The sequence below is a fragment of the Labeo rohita genome, chromosome 2 (genome assembly GCF_022985175.1).
Source record: "Labeo rohita strain BAU-BD-2019 chromosome 2, IGBB_LRoh.1.0, whole genome shotgun sequence".
Classification (NCBI taxonomy): Eukaryota; Metazoa; Chordata; class Actinopteri; order Cypriniformes; family Cyprinidae; genus Labeo; species Labeo rohita.
Genome location: NC_066870.1, coordinates 4,012,445 through 4,039,792, shown reverse-complemented (window position 1 = coordinate 4,039,792; position 27,348 = coordinate 4,012,445). Strand labels below are relative to the sequence as shown.

General features: G+C 34.7%; 1 protein-coding gene across 1 annotated transcript; it reads left to right on the top strand.

The window, feature by feature from the left end:
* The first annotated feature begins 18,837 nt into the window (after positions 1-18,837).
* On the top strand, positions 18,838-24,467 carry arf1 (ADP-ribosylation factor 1). The gene is made up of 5 exons (XM_051093628.1): positions 18,838-18,947; positions 19,698-19,868; positions 19,949-20,059; positions 22,606-22,730; positions 22,811-24,467. Exons 2-5 carry the CDS (start codon positions 19,724-19,726, stop codon positions 22,970-22,972), a joined length of 543 nt encoding a protein of 180 aa, XP_050949585.1. The 5' UTR covers positions 18,838-18,947; positions 19,698-19,723; the 3' UTR covers positions 22,973-24,467.
* The last annotated feature ends 2,881 nt before the right edge of the window (positions 24,468-27,348 follow it).

Sequence of the window (27,348 nt, the reverse complement as noted above, 5' to 3'; positions counted from 1 at the left end):
TCAAACTTTGCCAGCTGAACTCATAATTTTGGTTTGAAGGTGGAAAAAATGCACAATGTTCTTTTACTTTCTTTTGCCGCTATCAGAGCAGAAACAAAACCTGCACTGTCAACTTTTGTGTTCATAAGTAAATTGCACAAACATATTCTGCAATATTAGATTGTGAAATTAGAAAAGGCACATGCATACAGACCCTCCCTTTGAAGAAATCATATTGAAACAGCAAGTGTAAATAGGAATGTGTCACCCTCGTCTACTTATGATCCCATTGGCCAAAAAGCATTTTAGTACCAGGTGTAAGCAAGGCCAAATTCAGTTTAACAAAACAGTGGCGCAACAGAAACAGTATATCCAATTTGATCAAATCTTAACTGTTTGATTTCTTGTATCGACAAAGTGTAAACAATACTACCACTCAGCTGTAATCTGTTAAATAGAACTTAAAAAAATGAAGATATCAATAAAGCATTATAAGTACATTTGACGATGACTTTGTTGAAAAATTATGAAACATTATTTTCATTATTATTCAAGGCAATTGACCTCAATAATGCTTTTCAGATCTAGTTAGGATAGGTTAATTGCAATAATGGAGCATTTTAATAACTATGTGATATTTGAGGTTTAGTATGCTGGAGTTATGGAAGGTTTCGGGTAGCCTCCCTGGAGTGCTAGATGAATGACTATGAACAGTATGTAATGAGTATGTTGGGACGTGACACTCACAGTTGTTCTTGTAACGTCATGTTTTGACTGCCTGCTCCGTTTGAATTCACCCAAAAGAAACCTGAGCTTAAAACCTCTGAATGTATCATTAAAGGGCTCTGTTTTTTTCTGGTGTGTGTTGTTGTTGTAGTTCTTGTTTTGGCCACTACGCATAGCGTGTATGAAAATTCAGTGCTTTTTTACAGAATGAAATATTAAAAATTGTGTTTAATAACACAAATTAGTTTAAGTTAATGTAACCCTGATGAACATTTAGAACTTTCTATGTCTTCTATTTTTATTTCTATCTTTGATTCGAATTACATTTGTCTCTTTAAATTTACATGAGCTTCTTTTTGATGATCACATAATCAGGGGTGTGAATACATTTGAGAAGCTCCAGTGAAATAAACTGCAGCTGGCAGCTCTTAATTGGGTTTAGCTTGTTCAGTACCTGGATGGGAGTCCTTCTGGGAAAGTTAAGGTAGCTGCTGGAAGAGGTGTCATATTGTTCAGTATGGAGTACCACAGGGCTCAGTACTAGGACTGTTTGCTTTTCACCATGTATGACTTAGAATTTAGTTTTCACTACTGTGCTGACAATATGTATTACTTAATACTCTATATTTCTTAAAGGGACAACAAAACATATCAATTCACAAAACCAATGGAATGCATAATTGATATGAAAAATGACTAGGACCTTAATGAGTCAAGCTGAATAACAACACTGCTGCCTTCTGCACAACTGCTTGAACTGAGTTTCAAAATAGATAAACTTCACACTGTTACTGAATTGAACTGAACCAACACTGAACTGACTTATAATTACACTGCTTATAGATGCTTACAACATTATCTGAAATTCATTTAATTACTGTGAAAATGCTTTGAAACAATCTGTATTGTATAAAGCGCTATAGAAATAAAGGTGACTCTACTTATTACCTGAAATGAATTAGTTAATGAACTCAATAGTCTTAAGCTAATAGAACTTTAGGTTTTGATTTTGTTCTGTATACTCATAAGCTAATTCAATTTTAGCTGTTTTTAGCTGTTATTGAGTTGAGTCCACCTGGCAAAAAATTAAATCCACTTGCCAAAAACAGCCACAAAAAAAGAAGAAGAAAAAGAAATTCAGTATATGGAAAACTTAGTAAAGGTTTTCTTAAAAGTTAAGCAAAATGTGAATTTTTTTTTTTTTTGTTGCTCTGCATTATCATCTGTGATGGTTAATATGCTGCAGTATAATGACTGATAGTCTTGTTTTTCTTAAAATGTTAAACATTTTTCATTAATTAGCACTGTCTATTTGTGGATGATGCATTATAAGCGTCGAATCTGATGGATTTGGATTGGTTTACATGTAAATGATAGTGACGAGCAGAAAACTCATTCACTTTTTGAGCACAGATCCATTGTGTGAACCCACCCTGCAGAGAAGTGTGCTTATATCAGCGTAAGTATATCAATGACAAGGTGACTAGAGGGGGTAGAGGAGAGGGGTTATCATTAGTGAAGCCTGCTGCTGCTGTTCACGACTAGTTCCAGTAATTACTTCACAAAGGGTGGTTTTCGCCATCCCACTGTTTTTCCCACACAGGGCAGGCACAGAATTCCAAGTGGCCTCAGACTTGCAATCTCCTTGCTTTAACCCGGGCAAATTGCTAAGCTTGGCCATTCTTCAGGCACTGTAATTGCATTTTAGTGCTGTTTTTATTGGTGCCGGCTTGCCCAGCCCCCCGGTCTGACCGCTCAACACTAGGGATGCCACTGAACACAGGGTAAATAGAGAGTAAATAATTTGTTTATTGGGAGGTTTAAATTAGGGGTTAATTAAGGATTTCGAACGGATTGAGGGGGGGGATATTAAATTGAATGGGTTTCTGCAATGTGCAACACTGTTTATAGATGCAATACTACATAAATAAATATTACAATTCTGTAGCATTCAAACGTTGTATATAAAGATGTTTTGTTGTAAGATAAAATAAAAATGTGAGAAAATGTGAGAATAAATCAAGGGGTAAAATCTAGCAGAAATGAAAAGTTTAAAAGTGCCCGTTTACACTTTTCTCAGTGAAGCAACAAAACCTTTTTTTCCATTTTTAAAGGTTTATTCAAATGTGAATACTTAAGTTCATCTCATTAAAATACTCAAAGAGATCTAATTTTGTTCTTGGCACCGTTGAGCAGTTCTTCTTTCTCGAGTGTCCCTGCTTCTAATTCTACGGTACAGATGCATTCCAGAGCTGGACAACCAAGCAAGCGCTGTTTGCATTGAATAGAAATAACAGCAGAAAACTGAAATGGCCACAGGATTAAGGGATCAGAACGGGATAAAAGGATAAAAGATTCTTGGTGTTATCCATTTTAGCTTAAAAAATGGAGAGTCTTAACCAGGATTTTGGACCTGACAATGCTTAGAGTCTTTATAGAACATGGTTGTGCAATTTGTAATGATCTATATTTGACATTTTTTGTATTCTATTGTGTCATTGAGTAAACGGATTAGAGGTTTTGAGTGCTCAGAGTCAAAGCTTCTCCGGTTGAGATGTTATAGTTGGAATGTAATAATTAAGTCAAAAAAGTTTAACACTGTCAGTATAATTTATGATCTTGCACACTGTGTGAAAGTAAGAGTGGTCGAATTAGTTTAATTCCACAGATGAGAGAAGCACAGATCAAACTACACTGAGCCGAGGATCTGTATTTTTGAAGAAGCAGTTTTGAAAGTGTTGTCAGCCAACTACCCAGATAACAGGAATCGTTCTCTCAACTTTCACAAACATGTAAGGACAAAACGTTCTTAAAGGAATATTTACTGAACATTATTATCACTTTATTAATATTTGATATGCATTCTTATAACATTGAAAGAAAATGCTTTAGAACAACATTTTTGATCATCCTCATATGTGACCCTGGACCACAAAACCAGTCTTAAGTCGCTGAGGTATATTTGTAGCAATAGCCAAAAATACATTGTATGGGTCAAAATTATTGATTTTTCTTTCATGGCAAAAATCATTAGGAAATTAAGTAAAGATCATGTTCCATGAAGATATTTTACAAAAATCCTACTGTAAATATATGAGAACTTAATTTTTGATTAGTAATATACATTGTTAAGAACATTATTTGGACAACTTTAAAGGTGATTTTCTTAATATTTTGATTTTTTTGCACCCTTAGATTCAAGGTTTTCAAATAGTTGTATCTCGACCAAATATCATCCTATCATAACAAACCATACATCAATGGAAAGCTTATTTAGTCAGCTTTCAGATGCCGTATAAATCTCAATTTTGAAAAATTGACCCTTCTGGCTTGTTTTGTGATCCAGGGTCACATATTGTTGTTTTTACTTTATGTTCTTGTAATGTTGAGAATCCACATTCTCTTTGTTCTTGAAAAAAACTAATAATATTGAGAGAAAACATTCTCAAAATATGAAATGTAAAAGTTAAAATAACGTTATATTTTGGGTACAAATACAATTAGTAAAACTTTGTAAGAAATGTTTTGGTAACCTTAAATCCTTAAATAAAAGAAACCTTGACATTGCAATGTTCCTAGAATTTTCAAAATTAACATTCACTTATTCAATAACATTATATTTTTGGTAAAAATAACATTAGTAGAATGTTGTCAGAAATACTGGGCATTTTAATGTTCTTAGAACATTTAAAAGGACTGAGTCATATTAATTAACTACATGTATTCACTATATGGTTAAGATTAGGACTAGGGTTTGGCTTTGGCTACTTGCATGTAATTATTCATTATTAATTGTTACTATTATAGTAAGTACATGTGTAACAAGGACACCTTAAAATAAAGTGTTACACATTATATTTTGAAAATAATGTTACGTTCTAAGGAAAGATTTTGTAACATTTAAATAATCGTATAATCACGTCAAAAAAGGGGACATTTCAACATTTTAGAACCATCTCAAAACAATGTTTCCTCAGTGTTTATATGACCTAAATTTGTAGACATCTTTTGTATTTTATAAAAAATTGCTAAATGACAGTATCGGCCTTTAGGATGGCATTTCTATAACACCAAAAAGGAAATTATCTTAAATCAGTGACAATAATAATAATAGTAATAATACAAACATTTCCATTAAGCGATGATATTTTCATCCTTAAATGAATTTGCAGGGACATGTTTAACCTTTATAAGGGCAAATTTTCTAACTTTATTAAATGCAAGTGTCATCTTTCATGTAAATAGATATTCAAAGATATTTTTTAATAAATGCAATTATAATAATAAAACAATGTCCATCTTTGCACTACAGAAGTGGAAAACAAGCTGCATCTGAAGTGGCATTTAGATATATTTTCTCACTGTTTAAACAACAAATGCATTTACGCAGCAGTTACAATTGCATAAATAATATTTTATGTGTTAAATATAAAATATACACATCATACTGATATACTGATACATTAAATATGAAACTAAAAACCACCAGTAGGTGGTTTTTGAGTGGGTCATTGATTCACTCATTCAACCACTTCGTTCAAAACTAATTTATTCAGGAAGGAAGCAAGTGACTTGCTGATTTCAGAACCATGGACTAGCATATACTCTTACTATTTCTGCCATAGACAGACAGCCTATGCCTAAAATAGTAAGAACTAGTGTGTAGTATTGAATTTCGCAGCTATCTTTGTGAATGGTTTATCCTCTGATTCATTCAAAAGTGCTAAATCATTACGCGAAACAGCAATTTGATGATCGTAAATGCAATGATTAACGAAACAGAGCAAAACAGTACATACTGACATTATTGTGTATAATATTTACATCACTTAATTTTACCTTCAATATAATATTAACATTTTTCTTTATTTATTTTATATCATCAGGTATATAATAGTAATCTTTAAAAGAGGACAAATTTTTGTCTACCTCAAATTTTTGGTGGACATGGTATTTCAAAACCAAAAATTCAAAAAATTTATTTTTATTATTCTAGTGTCTCTTGAACTATTTTTGATCAAGTAATATTACAGCGATCAAAGACTTGTTTTGTCCAGCAATTTAAACTAAAACCACAGCCAAGAGAGCCGTTTTGTTTATGTTTGGAAGACTAATTTGCAGAGCACACTTTTGAAGGGTTGCCATTTCCACTTATTATAAGCAACGCTTATTAAGCGTCTTTGAACTTGTTGTTTGGGCTCGGCTCATATTTATGGAGTTCACAAAGTTGGTAAGTTGCAATATTTTGGTATTTGGATTTAAATTTAATATAGGCTTGTTATTATTTGCCGGGTTTTTTTGTTTGTTTTTTTTGTAGCAGGATATGGCAACACTGAGTCTTTCCCTGTGATTTCTTGTACCACAACTCTGATTCGTTTAAAAACATCATTAATAAACGGTTATGTACTCACTGCTTAGAATTTCTACAAATGCATAGTCAATTTGATTGTTATTTTGGTATTTTGGTATTTGGACTTTTTGTTTGTTTGTTTTTTGTAGCAAGATTCAGTTCAGTTATGTACTCAGTACTTAGAATTTCTACAAATGTGGAGTCAGTTTAATTGTAGAATGCGGTTGCCGTTCCCGTAAATTACAGAACAGTGTGTGTACAGAACAGGATTAAATTGACAACCGATTTTAGCTATGATATTGTCCTCCCATATGGCTTGGGTCCCCAAAGAAAGAAACCATAAGTCTTGGAAAACTACTAAGAGACTTCTCCTCAGGAAATGACACGATTTGATTCATCATTCATACTCAACACACAAATATATCTTAGGATAGAATAACTTGACAAGCAAAGTTTGTCAAGACAAGCTTTGATGTCGGCTAAACAAAGGCTGGAAGATTTTTTATAACATCAGCTATGGGAAAACGTTAAGACCGACCTGCGTATGACAGAAGGACAAGTTAAAACTGAGGATTAACACTGGGTTACTGTGTGCAAAGACCCAATTTGAAATCAGTTATGGCATGCATAAAAATTCCTGTGAAGCTCCAAACGATTTTACTGCACCCGAACATCACGGACGGTGCGTTTCGTATACAGATGTGCTTGTAGAAGACTTTCAAACCCAGTCTGGACTAACATTCCACCCCACAGATCAAACACGCACACACGTACAGATAAAGTCTCTCGAGAGGCCTTTCATGGTGGAAACATCCCTTGTAATTATGAAGCTCAGTCGCTCGGCTCTGCTCAGCTGTAATTTGCACGGTAATCAGTGTAACCCACCTCTCGCTCGCAGTGGCCTGACACCTTTGACCCCGCGCACGGTGTCGAACAGCCTGTCAGTGGGGCTTAATAAAGCAAAATGACAAGTCTCCAGAGACGTTACCACACCGCCATGTCAGACGGCAATGAGCGGTTGTTGCCGCCTGCCAGGTACTGAGGTATTTTATTTAGCCCTGAGGAGGACAGGTGTGCTCTGCAGCAGCACGAGAGAGGGAATGCCAAAGGTCTTCCAGTTGGAAGCCGCTACAGGTGTTGGCGCACAGACAAGACACCACGTTAACATAGAAATGAATCGTGCCATTATAAAGGAGTATTTCCATGCGTCCTCATTTATTTACACTGTCTTTTGATTCTGATAAAAACAACAACAGGCTCTAAGGCTCTCTGTGACACGGGTGAAATGCTGACAAGAGCATTACAGCATTCTAAAGTGTCAAAACTGATTCATACTTCACAATCAATGCCACAAATGCAGGATTAAATATAATTAAAGAAATTATGCCCATCAAGGAGAAAAGCCTGTCTATGGGGATTTGATCATATCAAAAGAGACACTGGTGTCATGTGAAATGCACTGAGGAGACACGCCTGGACCACCTTAGAGCGATGAGATCTCTGACGCTTTGAGAGCTTCTTTAGATGGTTAAACTCCCTTTAACCCCATTAGGGGAATTCGGCTGCCGTCTCTTAGCCTTCATCCTAAGAGAACCTGTGAGGCAAGGGTGGCTTACGGATCAAAATGACAAGTGGAATTGTCTTTGGTCTCAGGTTTGCTCCGACAAGCTAAACATTTGGCAAAGCAGGCCAAACAAGGTGGCACTAACGCCTATTTAGAAAAGTACCTACGCTGCTTTACAATGTAAATATTATACTTGTGCATTAAAGGAGTAGTTAATGCCAAAATGAACTTAACTACTATGTGCTTACATTTAAATTAATCTGTCGATGCAATGCACTTATTGTGTACATATATGTTTTTACATTGTACTTATATTTTAAAAACACCTGCATGTAATTACATCTGTGATTAATTGCATGTAATTACATTTATAATTGCACTGTTGACCCATCCCTTATAGCTTAACCCACCCTTATACTTACCCAAAACCGCCAAACCTTTCTCTAACCTTTTCTGGATCCCATCTCAATAGCAGCAAAAGCGTTTTGCAATACAACATGAACACAGTAAGTCCATTGTAAGTACATAGTAGTTAAGGCCACCTAATTAAAGTGGGATGCCGTTCCAAACTGATATGACTTTCTGGTCACACTTTATTTTAAGGTCCAGTTCTCACTATTACCAAACGTTTAACTACATTTTGCTTCAGCAAACTCCTAATTTGACGCTTATTTATAGTTAGTAAGGTAGTTCAGGTATTGGATAGAATTAGGGATTATATTAGATTATAAGTACTAATAAACAGCAAATATGTTAATAATAGGCATGCTAATATATAACTAATTAATAGTGAGAATTGTTCCCTACACTAAAGAGTTACCGACTTTCTTTTTTCAGTGGAACTCAAAAAGTTGGTTGTCATTTACTCTTAAAAAGAAATATTCCAAAAGTGGCTTTTCAAATTAATGCAATAGAAGAATGATTTTTGTTCCCCAAAAACCTGTCAGTGAACAGATATTAAAAGACCCCTCTTTTCTTAGTGTGAAGAACATTTTAAGTATCTAAAAAACCTTTTTCCGTTTTAAAGAATCTTCTGTGCATTTGAAAGGTTCTGTGGATTTTAAAGGTTCTTTATGAAACCATCAGTGCTTGTAAAGAACCAGACATCATCACGATTTCCAAAAGACTGACTATGCAACTAAGGAACACTAAGGAACTGTGGTGCAAAATAAACATGGGATAACAATAAACTATTCTATAACCTGGAAATATCACAACATTCAATAAACTCACCCCACATACCTTACTTCCTCCTAATTACCTCACTCTGACTGCATGGGCCAAGTGGCTGAACACCAAATAGGTGTCATGCAAATGTGGACAGCAATGTGTTAATGTATTAATGGTTGTGATGTCATTGGTTGCAATGAGCCATTTTTTCCAAAAAAAAAAAAAAAAAAGTGTTGTGTTCCAAATTTGCCTACTTATACTACTTACACCCTAAAAGTATGACGGAAATGTAAATACTTTTAAGTGCGAATCAGAAAAGTAGTACTTTCTCATAATTGCATCTTTACCGGACCTCTTTCTTGTTTAGTCAGTGCATCCCATCACAGTTTACTGCAGTTAACATTCTCCACATTTCATTTAATTTCCTACCATATCGGAGAGAAATTAAGAGGCATGTTTTAGCCATTAGTGCACTCACAGATCCACATTTCAAATGTCCACCAACAATAGTAAACAATCTGGTTACTTTTGGGGACATTAGATGCAAAATTCACTTTTACATGGTGTTTGCCAGTAAATGTATCTTAGCAGTGTGTCGACACAACCATCATACAAATCCATTCACTCATTTTTTTTTAATCCCCAAAAAACCTAAACGGTAGGGGTGTGACTAGACACTTATCCCACGAGACTAGACGAGACACAAGACTGGGTTTACGAAAACGAGACGAGACGAGACGAGATTTTTAAACTTTAAAGAAATCCTCAGTGATAAAATATATAGGGAAAATAGTCTTTTATTCAACAGAAAAAAAAAAAAAAAAAAAAAATCTAGGTGCATTTTGAAGTTTATGAAATTAAACTTCCATTTTAATGAATTATATGCAATGCAGTAATAAACAACATTTAAACAAGAGCTTCACAATTCTGGATAAATTGAGAATCCCAGTTGTTTTTAATAAATTGGAAACCATGATTCTCTCACGAAAGATTAGAAAACTAAACAAAATAATGTGATTTACTAGTGTTTCTGACAAAATGTTCATTGCTTAAGTCTTTTAAAAACATATATTCACGTAAACAATGTAAAAAAAATTCAATGAAGGAGTCAGTGTCTCACTTCATTAAGACTTGTTTGACTATTGAAATCTCCTGAGTGAATGATTCAATGATATACTTTTTTTAAACAGGCAGTTGTCGCCTCCTCCTGGCGGAAGAGGATAAGCGTTACTATACATACAAGTGTTAGGATACTTTAGTTTTAATCGCTACTGTAGACAATAAGTGTTTATACCCAAACTATAAACTTTTATCCCAGTACTTCTGTTATTTAAATGTCTGTAACACTGAAATAATAATTATAATGTGGTTGAAAAGACTGTTTGTGTTGCTCTTTCTGGATCAGCAGCAGCATGAATGCAGATTTTAATGTCTGTAACACCTGTTTCACATTGTAAGCGTCAGTGGAGCGTGAACAGCGCGTTGTCGCCGCCCATATCAGTGAATGACAGCATTCATATTTACCCTCTGATTTATTAACATTAAAAAGTGTTTCTCACGCTCCACTGACACTCGTGAAGTGAAACAGTTGTAATAGGCATAGCTAAATCGTTGTCTAAGATCACTTGGGTGATCGAGATATCGATCTTTTAAGGATTAATCGTGCAGCTCTAATGTAAACACTGCAAAATGTTTTGCAAGGATATCGTCACGAGACACATCAGATCTCACGAGATCTCATCACATACCTACTAAACGGTCTCAATTATCAAGCTGTTTTGATTTTCTGAGCGGTATGACAGACTGTCCCATATTAGCATTTTTCCGCCCTCAGCCAGTTGTATGCTGTCCACCATTTTCTCTGCACTCGAGCAGCTGTAGCGACAACAATGTCTCGCAAGCAATGCAAGTGTTTTGTAATTGGATGTAAGAGGATGCAATGGATCAGTTTTGTTTTTGATGGTAATGTGCCACCAAATACACAAAAAAAGTGTAAGAGAGGGGTGGGGTCAGCATTAGCTCATTATCATTTAAAGAGACATGCACCAAAACGGGTCACTGTGAACGGAGCTGTTTTTGACAAGGTAAAAAGGGTGTTGTTTTACATGACCATTGAGGAATATTAACCAAAGTTGCAGACATTTCATGAAGACTCTATAGAAACATACCATTTGTGGTAAATGGGCATCTGATATACCTTTTAACATACTACGATTTGGGACTAATTCAAATTTTGAAAGCTATTTATGTCGGGTAGCATGCAAACGGCTACGAGCAAGTTTGGAGTTCTCGAAGTTGACTCATGAAATCAAGATTTTCCTAATGTGACACTTTAAGGAAGATTTTAATGGGCCCTTGTACTTCTTTAAGCCTTGTGCTCCAACCGTGATTCAGTATGCAAACCAGAGGAGTAAGTTTCTCGAAAGAGTAGGAAACTGGGTGACAGAGAGAAATATTGCGAAGGCCGTGCACGTTTCTTGACGTGACTGCGGAAGTGGTGCAAAATGCGATGTAAATCCCCTTAACGACCTTTCAGGCTATCAGTAATCAGCACACAAAGCTGATTGGCAGCCGACACTGAGAGGCGCATTTATTCGCGCTGTACCCAGCCCCTCTCAACGGTGACCCCTACTGTGCGAGGCGTGGGGTAGAGTGCCCAACGACTCCTGCTGCCAACACGGCGAGCCAGCGAGGGAAGGGGAGGCGTGGTCGTAACGTTGTTTGTTTCCTAACCTGAACGTCTTGAGGTTCTTTTGTAGCACGATCTCTCGGGTGTCTGAAAACAGAGGGGTGCTTCCACGTCTGTCAGCCTTCGTCAAAAAGCAACATGCTAACTCACTTCCCGTTACGCGATTAAGCGAGTTTCGTTGTTCCTGTCCCTGGTCAGTTCTTTACAATGAGAACAAATGGCGATGCACTTTTGCTATTGTCGTCATTCACGTTATTATGATGACAGACACGCCTAGCGCACCAGGCAGCGAGTTGCTTCCCCGAACTCTGAATTGACAAAGCCAGCACGGCTCGCATTTGACACCCCAGGCTCATCTCAATGCATACGCATTCTCCCACAATCCCCTTGAAAAACACACTGTTCTCACACTGTGCAATATTCTGCTCTCCAGGCCCCATCTCAGAGGGGAACGTGGTTGTACCCTACTGAGCTGCAAGCCCCATTTCCTACTGAGAGGCCCGTTTTGTCCCTTGGCGGTCTTCCTCCATTGAAGCGGCGCTCCATGCTACCGATACACAAATCTAAGGGGATTATCTTCTTTTTGTGGTGAGTGACCCTATAAATAAAACCTGCAGCACAGATTGATGAGCCTGTCCAGAACTATTTGCTGTTCTACATATTTGTCCTTTATCTTAAGTTATTGTTGCTCCCTAATGCTAATGAATCTGTTAAGATGATTGGCAAATATGTGCTGGAGAGTGTGCTAAGTAAAGAATAATTGACAACAGACAGATTAATTATTGAAAACTGCGTTCAGTTATTCCACTAATATATTTCACTTACACCATGGTAACATCAATATTACTGAAATGAGTGATGTAACATCAAAATGCAACGGTCTAACCTAAACACAAAGCAACGTCTGACAAAGAACTAATGTGCATACTACACAAACAAAACAGTATGTGAGATTAGAAGAAGTGTGTCCCAAAACATAGTATGTTGAAAAGAGTATGCCGAAAGTCTCCGGACAGTCTACTGTTTTAGGTAAATTTTCAAAGCGTTGATCCATACACAATCAAATGGCTAATGCTCCTTGTTTTCAATATAGTCAATATAGTTTGTCTCCAATATAGTAGGACGAACTGTTTGAGTAGTGTAAATGTAATTCAAGGTGACATATCATGAAAATGATTTTTCCATATTTAATTGCTATAATCGGGTCCCTAGTGCATCTACCAACCCAGAAAACGTGAAAAAGGACAACGTTTGTTTTGGTAAGCCTTTTTTGCAAGCATGGGAAAAAACCAGCGTGTCAGATTTCGCTCCCCTTGTGACGCGGTAAAGGGATCTTATATAATATTACCGCCCCTAAATCTGCACGCCGTTTTGTTTTCACAAGCGACAATGGTGTAGCAGTTCTAACGCCATGGCAAAAGTTTAAGGAAAGCATGCTAACTGTTCGGTCTTTGGCTGCACAGATGAGCACACAACACTATTTAGAGACCCACACTGTAAAAAACAATTTGTTGAATCAACTTAAAATAATTTGTAACCTGGCTGCCTTAAAATTTTAGGTTCAGTCAACTCAAAAAAAGTTTATTCAGCTTGAAAGGTTAAATTATATTAAGTGACAACTTAGATATTTGAGTTGAATCAACTTAAAATTTTAAGGCAGCTGGGTTACTTAACCATCTGTTAAGTTCAGCAAACACAAATATCTAAGTTGTTACTTAGTACAACTTAACATTTCAAGTTGACTAAACTTATTTTAGTTGACTCAACTTAAAATTTTAAGGCAACAGGGTAACAAATTATTTTAAGCTGACTCAACAAATTGTGTTTTTTTATTTTTTACAGTGCAGCCTGAGAGGAGACAAAAGAGTAGTGGATATATTGATTTAATTACTGAATATAACGCTGCTGCCACACTGATCTAATATAAACATGTGATTTCTTTCCCAGCTGTTCACCTTCACAGACATAACCGGCTGTTTTTGTAACTCCTGTATGTTTCTAACATAAACTGTGTATTTGACAGTTTAAGCGCAATAAGACATGAAAGAGAACTTGGTTTAGTACTCACATGCCATGTGACAGCCACTTTCTCTCCACGTGCTTCGGTGTGTGCACTCAGAAAACCCTATATCAGAAGTTTAAAGTAATATGGTTTCAACGTGAAACGATTTCAGCGCGATAGACATGATAATCAAAACCAAACAGATGTTTTTAGCAGTATCTGAGTTACGAGCTGTAATGGCACAGCCCTATTCTGGAAAAGGGGGCGGGTCCAGCAGCTCATTTGCATTTAAAGAGACATGCGTTTTCAACAGTTTCCGCTTCCTATCAAAATAGGCATTTTCAAGATGATATAATAAATGCTCTGGTGTATTTTGAGCTGAAACTTCACAGACATATTCTATGGACACCTGAGACTTATATTAAATAAAACGCTCATAATAGGTCTCCTTTAAATGTGAAGCGTGTATATAGAAGTGAAGTATGAGGATGTTAACTATGTCACAGCCACTATGCACCATGTACATTTTTTATGACATGGTAGTAAGTCTCAAAGCTTATCTGCTCTTCTGCTAGACATTCAAACGTATCTACTTGTTTTTTGTTTTAGTTTTTTTTGAAAGAGTACATGCTTTTAGGGCATTGTATAAGTACTATGAGAGGCAGCACATGTGAAGCCAAACTAGGAACAGGTGAACAAAATCAGAATCCATGGAAACAAATCAAACACAGGAAGAAATACAGGAACTGGAAACAAAAAAACAACTGACGCTAATACAAAATAAGAGTCCATGAGGAAATGAAATTAAACACAGGAATGAAATATACATCACAGATGGGATTACAACAGTACACATAGGCTATATTAAAAATATTTCAAAAATAGCACAGCTGTTTGAAATAAGTGAAATAATTTGGCCCAGTGATATGGAACTGTAATGTGGTTACTTTTTTATAGCTGTCCAATTATTGAAAATGATACAACTGTTAGTTCCGATCCTCAAAACTGATTGGCTAAGTGGTTTTCTAAAAGTGCCAAGAGCACTGCGACTTTTCACTTTTTTCACTCCGCTTGTCTTTCTTTCAGCATTCCAGTGTTATTTTAGTACCACTGAGATACTATTATAGTTTATATATAATGTTTTAATCAGTTGTTAATATATTTTCTATTTTCATTTTTTAATTTTAGTTAAAGTTTAAGTCAATTTTGTAGTTTTTGTTTTTTTATATATATACCTTTATAGTTTTTTTTTATATTTGTTTCAATTTTAGTTTTAGTTATTTTAATACATCAAGCCAAACTAAATTAAAATAAGAAATTTTGGCTGAAATAAGTTTTTTTTATTTCAATATAAAATAATTTAAAATATACATATACTTTAAGTTAATGATCATTTTACATAAAAAAAGTTATTTTTTTAATTTTATGTCATTTTAGAAAACTATACCTATAAACTATAACCCTGGTCTGTGCACTAGTGTTTTAGTGTAGGATATTTAGGTTTTAGTGTAGGCAACTCTATTAGTTTAAAAACGAATTAGATCAAAAACAGTATTTCCTTTCCTTCATACTGTTTCTAAAAGTTTATTAATTTCATTTTTCTGTTGTATAAAAGCAATATCACACTAATAATCATGCTGTTGTTTAGCCTGTGGCATTGTGCATTGTACAACACCACTGTGACACTGCTAAAATAATTAACAACTTGAAATGTCTGTCAGCTAATCATAATCAAGCATTTAGCAGTGGATTTATATTCCATTGTAGAAAAACCACACATGAAATTGCTTTAATAAATGAAACATAGGAAAACTAATACCTCAAGTCTCCAGAGCTATCAAGAACAACCTAGTTCTCTCGGATGCTGTACGGAGATTTTTTTTCTGCCGCGATTATGAAATGATGATCGTTGACTATAAATTATAGTATTAAACAGATTAAACATCTAACCACCATCTGCTTCTATTCTTGTCTTTTTTGTTGCTGTTGGTCCAAAAAGTGACATGAAGAGATGATTATTTTAACCTTATTCTGCCATTTTTAGAGCTCTTTATTGTTTAATGTTTTAAGAATGTGCCATATTTATTTTGATAACGTAGAGAAGACTTCTGCTGTGGTTAGTACATGAGCTTCAACACACAATTATGTTGACATGCAAATATCTTACGCACTGTTTCCATAACAGTGAACTGAGTAACTCCAGTGGCTTTTGTTGCCTTTGTTGTTGAAGAAGCAGAATTTGACACAAAGCCATTCAGGTGTTTTGCTGAAAGTGAACCTTTCAGAATCGCTTTCTTCATCTGCTGCTGTTGGGCGGGAGATGCAGCTTCTTTTGTCAGTGATTCCAGATCTTTCCATTTCTCTACCCTGAACAGGACTTTGTTGCTGTTGGATCTGGTTCATTTGATCTTGTTAAGTGCATTTATTAATATGACCCCAGGATATTTTAAGATATTATTGAACTATCCTGCCTCTCACATGTTTGTTGTGCCAAACAAACTGTTTTGACACTGAAATCTTTAGTCCTGATGTATTTTTGTTCACTTTATTCACACCTAACAGCTGCCCAGGTTTTACAGTGTATATTGTTACATATTGTTAAACACATATTGTAATGTTTGTTTGTTTTTTAGCTGTTAAGCATACTAAATGAATAATTAAAAATGAACTTGGAACAAATGCGGTTTAATTTAACATATGTCTGCAAACAAAATTAGCATTGTGTCTTATTATAATACTTATTATATCATTTTTTAATACTAATAATTAATTATTTACAAAACTTTGTCACAGCTTAGTCAAATATGAGCAGTAGAATTTTGTGGTTTCTGCTTAACTGTAATTAACTGCTTAACTTTAAATGAATAATGTAGAATGAGGCTATTTTTTTTAAGGAACAAAATGTTCATTTCTCACCTCTTTTAGATGTTATTGTTTTCATTTTGGATCCTTCAGTTCCTGCTGTGATCTCGCTTTGCTGCCCCCTCTGGTGGACTGATTCATTTACTAACTCCTGCAAACACAAAGCAAATACCATTAACATGTAATTATGTGAGTTTTTGCCTAATCTAAGTTTTTTAAGAAAAAAAAAAAGAGTGGAAAAATCCATGGTAAGTCTTTGGTGTTCTGGCATGTTTAAATAATATTCACAAAAATGTTAGTTGTGTAACTGTTTAATTGTAGACATTTAACATTTTTTTGATATGATATGCACATCCCATTTCATTAAATTGTAATATTAAATTGCAATAACCACTAGTTTCTGTGCAAAATGCAAATAAAGGCATGTTGTTATAGTGTATGTGGATTATGTCAATTTTTATTCATCTAGACAAGACAGTATGAAAAAATACTATATTTATATTCAATGAACACTATCAGTCAAAAGTTTTTTAATGTTTTTAATGAAGTCTCTCCTGCTCACCAAGCCTGCATTTATTTGATTTGAAATACAGAAAATGCAGTAATATTGTAAAATATTTTTACTATTTAAAATAACTGCTTTCTATGTGAATATATTGTAAAATGTAATTTATTCCTGTGATCAAAGATACATTTTCAGCATTATTACTCCAGTCTTCAGTGCCAAGAAACATTTCTTTTATTATTATCAATATTTAAAACAGTTGAGTATATATATATAGCAAAAGTGACGACCAAAAGTGATTATAAAGACATTTTAAAGTTACAAAAGATTTCCATTTCAGATAAATGCTGTTCTTCTGAACTTTACATTCATCAAAAAACCCTGAAAAAAATTCTGCTCAGCTGTTTTCACAATAATAACAATAATAATAAATGTTTTTTTGTTTTTTTTTTAAACAACAATGAGGATCATGTGACTGGAATAAAAATTCAGATTTTAAATCATGGGAATAAATTAATATAGAAATTAAAATATCAAATGTATTAAAATAGAAAACAGTTATTTTAAATAGCAAAAATATTTCAAAACTGTACTGTTTTTGCTGTACTTCGGATCAAATAAATGCAGGCTTGGTGAGAAAAACATTAACAATTTTACTGTTCAAAAACTTTTGACCGGTAGTGTATTATATGTGATATTCATTTTCAGGTTGCATTTTCAACATCACCATCAATATACTACATAACGGTTGAGCAATAGTAAGTTGTTTGTCCTTAGTATCCACATGCACCTGCCATCACCTCAAACACAGGAAGCATTGTGCTTCTTCGCTGCAGTATTAATATTTCTGTGCCAGCGTGGAGGAGACGGGGAGCTGAGGTCTCAAACTTCCACCCCCAGAGGTGTAGCAGCTGTTAACCTGGCCTTGAGAAACGCCTCATGAAAAGACAGCTGTCTGGGGGAAAGTGAGCTTTCTGCTTTTAACATACTTTGATGCTACACAAATGAATTAGCGCCTTTGTATGCATAAGAAGCACTGCTTTGCTTAAAACGTCTGCAAAGCAAGAATAATACGAATGACATTTTTAGGTGTACAAATATTGTGTTCATATAGGAGAAAATGTGAAACAATGGGCTTGCCTAAATATAAATTCAAGCACTGAACTGAAAGTCACTGTTATATGTGACCCTGGACCACAAAACCAGTCTTAAGTCGCTGGGGTATATTTGTAGCAATAGCCAAAAATACATTGTATGGGTCAAAATGATTGATTTTTCTTTTATGGCAAAAATCATTAGGAGATTAAGTAAAGATCATGTTCCATAAAGAAATTTTGTAAAATTCCTACTGTAAATGTATGAAAACTTAATTTCTGATTAGTCATATACATTGTTAAGAACATTATTTGAAGAACTTTAAAGGTGACTTTCTCAATATTTTGATTTTTTTGCACCATCAGATTCCTGATTTTTAAATAGTTGTATTTCGACCAAATATCGTCCTGTCATAACAAACTATACATCAACGGAAAGCTTATATATTCAGCTTTCAGATGTACAGATCTCAATTTAGAAAAAATGACCCTTATGACTGGTTTTGTGATCCAGGGTCACATATATGAAACAGAACTATGTTTGCAGTTTTTTACATCTATTTTTTGAATATTATCTAATTTGTTGTTGTTGCCATTGTTGTTATTACTATTATTCGTAGAATGACAACTCAAAATGATCACTTTTATCTATATTTACACTTTTGTTTTTACCTTTATTGCTATAATATCAAAGCTGAGACAATTTTGAGAAAATATTAACACGCTAAATCCGTTACATCGATATTACCACAATATAGTACATTTTAAATTACTCAAAAGCAGTGTAACATATTACTGTACGTGTGTGCGTGTTGTACCTGAGTAATAAATTGTGAAAAACCATAAGGAAAAAAGCATTAAACACATGTAATACCAAACCTGACCTACAGAGTTCTCTGGTATTTATCACCTTCTCGGCGGAAGTGATGCACGACGCACTGACGTGGCCGGAAACCCGCCATCTTGAGGGAGGAAACGCCTTGAAGTTAAGGAGGAAACTTGAACTGTGAGTTTTTGTTTTTGAAAAACGTATTTACTATCATCTTTAATTATAGTTTTCAAAATGTTACCACTACGGTAGCAAACGGTAAATAGTATTTTGTGATACGTTACCGGTTGGAAAAAAATAGTATGAGAATTTCGGAGTTAAACGGAATAAAATCCGTTGAGATGTGAGTGTCTGTGACAAAGGAAACAACATTCTGTTGACTTAAGACAACTTTACTTCTTTCTCAGATGATTTAATACATAAACTTGTTTTAACTGTTAAGCTCAACTTTGTTATGAAGTGCTATGTATGAGTATTGCACAGCCTTTAGTCATCAACAACAAAACTAGTTTAATCAGCTTACTGTTTTAAATTATTATAGAGACCTGAAGTTCATATCTGACACGTTAAACCTCACTGAAGTCGTTATGGTTAGTAAACAGATAATATATCATTCAAATTTAGGATGGTTTTGCACTTTTGCATTGCATCTGAACAGTAATATTTTAATTGTTGTCCAAACTGTTAAGTTAGAGCTTTATTATGAAAATATGTGATTATATATGACATGATTGTGTTATCCTTTTTTGAGAGCTTTTTGCAGCTTTTCTTGATTTATTTATAGTCACTTGGAGAATCAGGTATGCACTTGAGTGAGGAATAAAAATGTAGCCACTTTGTTGTCCTGTATGTGTTTAGCTGGTGTATAAGTTTGTGTTGTCGGTGGATGATGCTTTTTAATGAGGTTTTTGTCCTGTTGTGTTTCAGAGGAGTGAAAAAGGCACCTCTCAAACATGGGCAACATATTCGCAAACCTCTTTAAAGTCTTCGGCAAGAAGGAGATGAGAATTCTTATGGTGGGTCTCGATGCTGCTGGAAAGACGACGATTCTGTACAAGCTAAAGCTGGGCGAAATTGTTACCACCATCCCAACAATCGGTAGGTGACTGAGATCTGTTTCCCCAATATTAGCGCTTGAAAAGAGAATGCTTATATTTGGTTTCTGTTTTGTGTTCAAGGTTTTAATGTTGAAACTGTGGAGTACAAGAATATAAGTTTCACAGTTTGGGACGTCGGCGGTCAAGATAAGATTCGACCATTGTGGCGCCATTATTTCCAGAACACACAAGGTACAACTTATTTTCCTTAGTAATACAGTGTTTTGTGGTAGAGTCGAGAAGTCCTGTTCATTTTTTTGTGAACTTTTGTGAACAGTGTCGCTGTTCACAAAAAAATTTCCGTCAGTATTGTCTGTTTTTGTTAATCAGGCTACTGTAGTTACATTTATATATGAATAAGATCAAATAGGTCATAGGTTTAGGTTTGTAAATGTTACATTTGTACTGTCACCCAACACCCTCGTGATTCTTTTGCCAATCCATGTTTTCTTTCTGGCTTAGGGGAAAAAAATTCCAACATGCCACCGTGGTTTACAGTTAGCTGATTGTTATCTCAAAGTAAACCTAGGCAGAAGGAATCTGCATGTTTGGACAGTTTTTGTCAGTATCGACTTCTTGTACTGAGCTTTGTCACACACTTGTGTTTTCAAATAGTTTGGCTTTTTAAGTGTGATTTGTACTGAATGCCACTTAAAAGGAGTGTCTGCAAGAGGACTTTAAAAAAAAATTACCTTTTTAGTGACAGGAAAAGAGAGATTCTGATAAATAACATCAAAACCTTTATTAATTTGTATTGAATGTTTTAATCACTTTCATTCATTGACAATTATTTCACTGTGTGGAATTGACATGTCAAATTTCATAATTAATATTCATAGTGCTGTCAATGTGTCATTGTTTAGGATTAATTGAAATATGTTTAACATTATTTTTTTAATGCATATTTTTTTTAAAGCAGTTACTATATTTATTCAAACTGTTTTAAAACTGGATTAACAGCACAACAAGCACACTGTCAAATTCTGTTTATGAGTCAAATTGATTTATAAATTCAAACACAACAGTTAGGAAATATAATCTCTAAATGAAAAACACTTTTAATAAGAAGATGAGCCCTACTGATGCAGGTTGGGAGGGAAGTATGTATTTACTGTTCAGAATGCACATTTGGAAAAGAAAATCTATTTATAGAAACATTTAATCAGGTTTAATATAATTCATGTCAATGTTGAAAACAAGATTAATTGTTACTGACAGCTCTTAAATATAGTAATAATCCACAGTAGTATTAATTCTCCTGTGTAACTCTCTGTATGCATATGCGCTTAACGCTGTTACTGGAAACACCTGAGCTGTAATAAGTAGAATGTGGAAGTATTTGTGCAAGTAGTCCATTGTGTCTGGTATTTTGTGATAATGACTGATTTATTCTGCAGCTACTTGCCAAATAATGAAATTAATATGATGGTAATTTAAGTTTAAATATTTTTTTTTTTATGTGAGGATAAAGCAAGGGTTGTAGGAGAAATAAAACTACTAGGGCTTTTAAGTGATTACAGTTTTTAATCTAATTAGTTACAATATGTAATGTAATGTAATTAATCACATAAGTTTTGTCTAAAAAAATTACCCCTAATCATGTTAAATTAGAAAAGCACCGAATAAGACATCTGACATAGTGCTTTAGAAATAAATATTTAGTTTTAACATGGCTTAAACAATAATAAATGGATATTAATGGGACTTTAAAAAAAAATTGGGTATTGAAATATGAAATGAAGCTAAAACCATTAATGAGTGAGTCATTCAGTCATTCACTTAACCGGTTTGTTCAAATGGCTAATTCATTCAGAAACAGCAAAGTGAGACTCTTATGGCCCCGTTTACACCTGGTTTACTCCAAAATGCATCTTAATACCTGGTGTGAAGAGGACCAGATATATATATATATATATATATATATATATAATTTTTTCTCTTTTAAAACAAGATTTGATTAAGTGGTGTTTATAAGATCTCTTTATTGGACTATTGCAAGTAGAAAACTTTATTTATGTAGTACGCTCACTCAGGGGCTTTAGTAAGACTTTATCTGAAAAGATTATAGTCTTGTTTTTTTTTTTTTTAAATCATATAAATTTAAATAAAAATCGTTTAAATTGTATTTACTCTAGTTGTTTGTTTATTTGGATTTATTTTGTGTTTGCAACTCATGTTATTCCAATTTGGTTTTTGCCATGAGGATAGCCTTGGATGCTGACATGGCAATAAAAATAAACAACTGCTTCTGTAAATGGGGACTATGAACGAGTCTTTGAATCATTGACTCACTCAATTCATTAAATACAAGGATTCATTTAGTAACAAACGTTGCTGTGTGTTATTGTATTATTTTTTGTGTGTGTGTATTGTATTGTATTGTATTGTATACACAGTGCACACACATACATTATGTAAACACAAACCTTTATTTTGGATGCAATTAATCGTTTGACAGCCCTTAAACACAATATTAACTTAAATCGTCAGTTGTTGTTAATGTAATATTGCTAAACTATAAACTATATATGATCTAAAAATAAGACAAAAACACATATGGGGCATTTTTTTTGGCCTCATATCTTGGATTTTAGGGGCATTCACGTGTTAAATCGACAGACCTGGGAACTAGCACATCTTTATAGGGACAAAATATAAAGCAGGCATTATACAAAACGTTTTGTGTAATTGGTCGGAAGTCAATTCCTTCCGTTCATTAATCTGCTTTTTTGTTTTAGGTCTGATCTTTGTGGTTGACAGCAACGACAGAGAGCGTGTGAATGAGGCGCGAGAGGAGCTGATGAGGATGTTGGCTGAGGATGAGCTCAGGGAAGCAGTTCTGCTCGTGTTTGCCAACAAACAGGTACTGACAGCTTTCAACTGATTGCATGTAGTTCTTTCCACTGGCATGTTCTTACACATTTGACACTGTTTGTCCGACAGGACTTACCGAACGCCATGAATGCTGCGGAAATCACGGACAAGCTGGGGCTGCATTCGCTCCGGCACAGGAACTGGTACATTCAGGCCACGTGCGCCACAAGCGGCGACGGCCTCTATGAAGGACTCGACTGGTTGTCCAATCAACTGAAAAACCAGAAATAATGACCTCACTGTACTGATCTTCCTTAGTTCCATATTCTCAACACTTGCTTTACTTTTGTTTTTAAACAAACGGTGCTGGAAGCTGCGCTCATTTCAAACCCCATTAACACGGAAAAACAGGGCCCTACAGCGGGAAGAACGTTGTTGAAGTGTTGCCCTCTCGTTTAATGTAAATAGTTTTTTGTTGTGAGGCAGCTTTTTGAGCACCATTATGCAAAATAGATTTAGTCTTTCGTTGTTTATTTCTGTCTTTTTCCGTTCTTACCGTTTGAGTCATCGGAAAGAGTTTCGGTCCTGTAAACTCTGTCAGGTCTCAACTGAATCTTGCACATGTATTATTTTATTGTGCTTATAATAAGGCTCTCTCTTAGAAGTACTGTAAACAAAGCTGTTATGTTTGTCTTGAACGGAGTACAGGAAATCATTATGGACACTACCTGCACATATTACGGTTCAATTTTGAGTAAAAAAAAGAAACCAAAAATGATTACACTGTCTTCTCAGCAAAGGCTGAAGTGACCTCTAGCTTTACTGTCGTGATGCTTTAGGAGCCATAGAGGTGTGACGTCAGCTACACAAAGATTACAACATATATTTTTCCTGTTATGAGATTCCCAATACACAACATGTTTCGTTGTGAGTATGTGGGAGAAATGTTGGCGAGGCTCAGGTTAATCAAGGTTTGTAGTAGGGTGAAGTAAAACATTCAGGCACGGAACAGTAATGGAAATATTTTTTTAAGGGGACTGGAGGTTGTTTCATGAAAACAATGTGACTATATAAAAAATGTAATTGTTTTATAAAAACAGGCTTCATTTTCTTTATGCAAAATATTACGTTTATTTTATTTTTGGGTGGTGAAATGTGACCTGGACATTTCTTTTCTTTTTAGATTTACCCAGAAAAGAAACTGAAACATTGGTTTTAATTTAATGCACCTAGCATTAAATTTCATGTTGTGTTGACACTTTTAAGTGTTACTTTCTATTTCTTACATTGAACTCAAACTCTAGTCTAACCACCACCAGAAATAAACAACAGCCTCATCTCTAACCACATGCTATAACTTGGTCTCTAACAAAATCAGTTGTGTTCCTTTTAAAAGAAGACATAACCTGAAAGCATATCTCAATAGTGTTGGCATGTTAATATCAATGACAACTGTTTGAGTTTTCTGTTGTGCATGTAGAAGTCATTTTTCCCCAGCGTAACCATGGTGCCTTTATGGTAAACAGAGACTCCCGTTTCAGATTAACAACCTTCATGGTCACTTTTAAGGCGATGTTAGGACTGATGGTTTAAAAGTTACTTTATTATTTATCTTTTTCTCTCTCTTTCCCAATTAACCTCTAATTTGGTAGACACTGATTACTTTGGGTCAAAATTATGTGAATCTCTTAGCAAAATGTTGTATAGTGTGACTCTTAACCTATGTTTTTTTAATTATTCATTTTGACAGAAATGCACTGTAATTAAAGATACTAGTATAACTGGACTCACTGTTGCCCTCTTGTTATTCTGAAGCAGCGCTGAAATAATTATTGTCTGCAGTGGCATCAGTAATTGAACAAGGTAGCTCATACCTAAAAAATAAAAGATGGTGATGATTAAGCATTAGAATTTACATTAGTTTTATTAAATAAATACATAAAGTTAATCCTCAGGCCAAAACCTTATAATAAAATTGTAATTTCTGTTTTAGGGGTTTACCAAAGCTAAAGCTAAAAGTATTTTCTGTAACCTGCTTTGTATGCACACAGTTTTATCACTTTTTTACTCCTCAGGAAAACAAAAAACTGCAATATGACATTTGATTTTCTTTTCCTAGAAGGCCCTAGAAAAGTGGGGTTTTGGACAATATTGGCATGGATTCTTTTTAATTTGTGATAATTTTGCACTGATAAGGGACAACACAAACTACAAAAACATATTTTATTACATAAACAGTTTATACATAGAAAAAATGTAAACTTTCGATTCATCAAAATATCCACTATTACCAGTTATTACAGATCTGCATAATCTTGGCCTAAATTCATTGTATTCTAAACTTAATTGGCAATCAATTGTTGAAGCTATTAAGTTGTGCTGACCCAAAAATCTTTTAAAAACCTGGGCCAAGTTTAAACCAGTAACCAGCATCACAGCTGACAAAGGGGCATGTCTGACTTCGATATGTATATATTGCCATTATTATGTAATAAAAATGAAAATTATTATTGCTGGTTTTCAATGATAATTTCAAGTTACTTTAATGCATTTGCACCAAAAATGATAAGGTTTTATACTGATATCGTCCAAACCACACTTTGCCAGGGGTGTTTCCAAACTTTTGGAGTGCAGTGTATGTATATATATATATATATATATATTATTTTTTTTTTTTTTTTTTTTTTTTTTTTCCCATAAAATCTAAGTGTAAGTGTTATATATGTGACCATACCATCTTTTCTGTATACTAGTCTACCAGGTACCAACTTGCTGCTTTTAAGTCTCATGGGTATGTGTTTGCTCTCTGAAGAACATCAAAGTTTTGCATTTACAGTGAGTTTTTGCAGCATTGAGCATTGTAGCCAATCATAGAGATGTCTGTCTATGACTATTCTTCACAGGCATATGAATTTACATAGTATTTAATTGCCTATATTTTAACTATGAATTCAAATGGATACTTTCACTACATCAGCCTTTTAAAGAAAAGAAAAAATGTCTGAAATGTACATCTAAATAATGAAATTACTAAATAATAACCCATTAATTACACTGAGTATTTGGAAAAAAATAAAATTGTATTACTGTCAATTATGCCAATTCTGGATCTCAGTCTCGAGGGTATAATTTTACATGAGCTATCAATTTTACTCCACAAATCTAAAAATAATAATAAAAATAATTAAATAAAAAAACATTAATGTGTCCACAAATCCCTCATTAATACTCGCCAATCACTCTCAAAATTGCAATGAATGACAGTTAAAAATAACAGAGACCAATACAGAATTTCTTATGGTTTCCACTACAAATACCATTACAAGCCATCAACTATTAAAGGGTGCTATTAAGCTTTTTCACTTTTTGAATTTTAGTCAGTGTGCGGTTTGTATCTTTGGGCATAAAAAAGATCTACAAAGTTACAAATCCCAAAGTCCACTCCAAAAGGAGATTTGTTTTTAACAAATCCCTTTTCAAGAACTACAACAACAGGTTCCTTTGGACTACAGCGCTTGTTTTCTGCATGCAGTGATGTCACAACGCGGCCCATTAGAATATCATTAAATTAAATCCCGCCTACGGAAATTTGAATTATTGGAGGGAGGGTAGGGACGAGGTGGGGAATTAGCCTAAACATAGCAATGCAGCACGGAGAACCGCTTCAACGAGCCACAGCGCGGCGGGTATAAACACAAGCATTGACTGGAGTGGCCACTTAAGAGCAGTAACGCGCCGCAGACGTGTGCAGTACAGAGGGTCGAAATGCATGCCAAGGCCACGATCTACTCCGGTTGCCGTGTCGGAGCCATAACGCACCGCAGACGTGTGCAGTGTGTGGTAAGAGATTTACTCATCATACAGTGTAGATAGCTTCACTTATAACGCAAGTGTTTTTTAAAATGCATAAACTTGCACTAGAATAGGCTAGGCTGATCAGTGATGATGTTCTTTGATAATGTTAGGCTGCTTTTAGCCTTATGCTGGAGCTGGTTTCGGGCTATGAAACTAAGTATGTAAATAATTAAATGCATTAGCATGATAATATCATGCATTGGCGATCTCGCAGGCTGACGATAGGACCCAACACTACTGTAGCGTATTATTTACTCACCCTCCATGCATCCTAGGTGTATATGACTTCCTTGTTTCAGACGAATGCATTCAAAGTTCTATTAAAATTTATCCTGGCACTCCCAAGCTTTAGAACGTCATAGAATTGTGTTTCTCCTCATCAGTCCAAAACAAGTCCAATAATATGCATCCATCCATAATAAAAAAGTGTCTCACACGGCTCCGGTGGGTTAATAAAGGACTCTATATTTAATATGTAAGAATCACTTTAATCTAGCTTGCACTAACAGTTGTACACAGAACTTGCTTCTTTGACAAGGGGTGTGGCAGTACTGAAATACCATCTAAGCTGTTCGCCAATCGCAACGCAGTGGAACAGCTAACCAATCACAACACATTTAGTTTTTTCAGAAGGCTGGCCTTCATTAAACCCGGAACTAATCGAGCCTTATGTGCCAGGCTGGGAGAAATGTATTGTAATAATGTAAATTATGTTAAAAATAACCACCAAGCATTAAAGCATGTTCTAGTACACCCCCAAAACAAAATCAAGACTTTGTAAAAGAGCATAATAGGACCCCTTTAACTATTGA

Excerpts from the sequence above, each read along its gene's own strand:
- arf1 (XM_051093628.1), top strand. The coding sequence starts at position 19,724 with ATGGGCAACATATTCGCAAACCTCTTTAAAGTCTTCGGCAAGAAGGAG. Across the intron at positions 20,060-22,605 it reads TTATTTCCAGAACACACAAG|GTCTGATCTTTGTGGTTGAC; the intron begins GTACAACTTATT and ends TTTTTGTTTTAG. Across the intron at positions 22,731-22,810 it reads TCGTGTTTGCCAACAAACAG|GACTTACCGAACGCCATGAA; the intron begins GTACTGACAGCT and ends TTTGTCCGACAG.